This window comes from Anomaloglossus baeobatrachus, chromosome 2, assembly GCF_048569485.1.
Source record: "Anomaloglossus baeobatrachus isolate aAnoBae1 chromosome 2, aAnoBae1.hap1, whole genome shotgun sequence".
Classification (NCBI taxonomy): domain Eukaryota; kingdom Metazoa; phylum Chordata; class Amphibia; order Anura; family Aromobatidae; genus Anomaloglossus; species Anomaloglossus baeobatrachus.
Genome location: NC_134354.1, coordinates 783,457,894 through 783,460,892, shown reverse-complemented (window position 1 = coordinate 783,460,892; position 2,999 = coordinate 783,457,894). Strand labels below are relative to the sequence as shown.

Sequence of the window (2,999 nt, the reverse complement as noted above, 5' to 3'; positions counted from 1 at the left end):
GGATCGCTAAAGTGACCGGATGTGCGTCACAAATTCCGTGACCCCAACGAGATCACTTGAGCAATGTCGTAGCGTGTAAAGCCCCCTTAAATAAATTCAGACCCCAGACTCCCTAAATATGGACTCCAAGCCGAGCACTAGACTAATTGAGACATTAGGCCAGACTGTCTAAATTATTTCAGACCCCAGACTTCCTAAATTCAGAAACCAGACTAAACTCCCTCACCTATTCCTGCCCTACAGACCCCAGTACCCTTATAGACAGTCGCAGACACACCTCTGATCAGACCTCCGTATTACCTTTGTTAATAATCAATACTATGGCCATGTTTCCATCTCCAGGTAGTATTAATATTTGAGTGTAGAGCCCATCCCCCCTAAAGTATCATAGATGAAAGCTATGACCCTCATAAGACCAGATGAGTGTCAGACATAAGGCTGATTAGGTGAAGGCCTGGCTCCCAGTAAGGCGCATTTTCCATAGTAGCACCAGTAGACATCTGTGGGCACGGGGAGAAGGTCTTGCTCGCTACCATCAGGAGTTCACTGGTTTTGCTCTGAGTTACGTTGTTTCAGTTCCAGGTCAGTCACAGTGTGAGAATGAGGACGTTTTACCCATCATCGGGTGGCAAAGACAGAAGTTGAGTAAAACAGGGAACCTACGTGGCTTCTAATCACCACCGTCAGATGAGTCACCCAAGGTGACATAGAGGTCGGGTTCTCACCAGCCTGAAAAGAGGCGGGGATCATAGTAATGGGTCTAAATTCAGATTTATAGATAATCAAGAAAAGCTTGTAGTGACCTGCTACTCACCAAAGATGAGCAATCAGGACTTCAAGAGCTAGAACTACCAGCCAGGACCACCACTTAGGACTCCAATAGTCAGGTTCACCAGACAGAAGAACTCCACATGCCAATATCACCAGTCAAGAACAAGAGTCAGGACCAAATACCAGGACCACCACTTAGAGCTCCACAAACCAATATCAATAATCAGGACTACACCAGTGAGGACTAAGCCAGTCAGGACCAGCGGAAGAAACCTCCAGACAGAAGTCCACATAACATAACATAGTCAGAACCATCAGCCAAGGCCACCATTTACTACTCCACCAATCAGGTTCTCAAGACAGAACTCCGCTGGACAAGACTACCTGTGTCAGGATTTTACCAATCAGAACCCGCAGTTTGGATTTTACCAGTCAGGACCACCATTTGAGACTTCACCAGTCAGGACCACCAGTCAAAGCTCCAGCAGTGAGAATGACCAACCAGGTCTTCACCGATCAGGACCATCAAAGTTGAAGAGTTCACATGTCACAACCATAGACCACCTTCGAAGGTTTTGTCATCCACCCTGGATCACCAGTCAAGACTCCATCAGTCTGGACTACACAAGTTCTCTACCACCTACCTGGGAAATCAGCTACAACCACTAGTCAGAACCAACATCCAGAACTAGTCAATATCTCCAGCCAAAACTCCACTAGCAAGGACAACACCAGTCAGGGCAACCAGAAAGAACTTCACCAGTTGCAATTTAACCATTCAAGACCCTCAGCCAAGATGTCACCAGTCAAGTCCACTATCCAAGATTCTGTCATCCACCCTACACTACTGGACAAATGTTCACTAGTCAACACTTCACAAGTCAGGTCTCTGCTGCCTAACCTGGACACAAACTGGACTACCACTCCACCAGTCAGAAATCCCCCCACCCCACCCAATTCCTTGAATTTGTCAGAGAAACCCAGGTAAGGGCTGATCAACTTGTCTTAGCTTATCCTTTCAAACATGACAGTGTTCTCCTTTGTTTAGATCTCGTCTGATCCCTCTATATCTGCTGCTGCTGGTATCTTACTGCAGGAGTAATTCATTGCATAAAAAAAGAAATAAAAAAAAAAGAAATTAATAAATGAAAAAAAACAAAACAAAAAAAAAACCAAAAAAATAATAATAAAAAAAAGCAAACATATATATATATATATATATATATATATATATATATATATATATATATATATATATATATATATATATATATATATAATTTAAAGGTACAGTAACATTTCTAATTTTCCAAAAATTTAAAAAAGAGTTTATTACAATGTAACATTGGATAGTTCTTGATATAATTCATACTCAGTAGAATATTTGCTTTGATTCTATAGACAAATACATAAAACATAGTAGGACGTCAATGTGTATATTTTACATCTATGATTATACAACCCCACTGGTAAATATCTTTATATACAGAAGTCGCAATCTCACCACCAGGGGGCATCATTGTGGCCATACTGGACACCAGACTCCAAATCTGACAAGATCTGGATATTTGGCCCCTGTTACCTCCAGCTAGATCATTTATCATGCCATTGACAACATATGGGGTCCTCCACGTCCATATTACATCCTACCAAATTATAATCCATGTAATTGTTTATGGCTCATTATTGAGCAGGTGTTCATCAAGTGCATCCAAAAAGTTGTTGAACTCATGGTTACGACTTGCTAGGCTTGTACGCTCATCGGTTACCAGTGTAGGTGCTGGTACTTTCCATACTCATACTAGTGGTTGGCATGGTCCAGCTTGGAATAGGCACCATAGAACGACACTTGTAGAAGAGCCCTGGAATGGACAGTTGGGCACGGCGCCTAAATCCAGCATCCAGGAGGGCATAGATCAGTGGGTTGGAGCAACTATTGGCAAAGGCAAGAGCAGCCGTGGCACTCAGGGCTTGGTGTATGGCATCGTCCATGGAGCAGGAGATCTTGATGCCCAGTTTCGATATCACTCGAACTGTGTTGAGGGTGTTAAAGGGAAGCCAAGAGATGCAAAAAGCCCCCACCACACAGGAGACTATTCGAAGCCAGCTGTGCCCACGCCGGGGCTTCCCTGTACTCATTGCCTTCACTTGCTTGCCAAAGTAGTTTCATAGGTACCTAGCCATACGACAGTAGCAGAAGAGGACAACAGCAAAAGGCAAGACAAATG

At 43.3% G+C, this 2,999-nt stretch overlaps 1 protein-coding gene across 1 annotated transcript in view; it reads right to left on the bottom strand.

Annotated features, from left to right (window-relative positions):
* Positions 1-2,529: 2,529 nt before the first annotated feature.
* Positions 2,530-2,999, bottom strand: part of LOC142290040 (putative G-protein coupled receptor 25) — a 1,077-nt gene continuing 607 nt past the window's right edge. Inside the window, exons 1-2 of the mRNA XM_075333987.1 lie at positions 2,958-2,999; positions 2,530-2,804 (exon numbers count right to left, since the gene is read on the bottom strand). The exon at positions 2,958-2,999 is cut by the window's right edge and continues 607 nt beyond it. Of these exons, the coding sequence (XP_075190102.1) occupies positions 2,530-2,804; positions 2,958-2,999 (317 nt within the window). The remainder of the gene's footprint in view (positions 2,805-2,957) is intronic.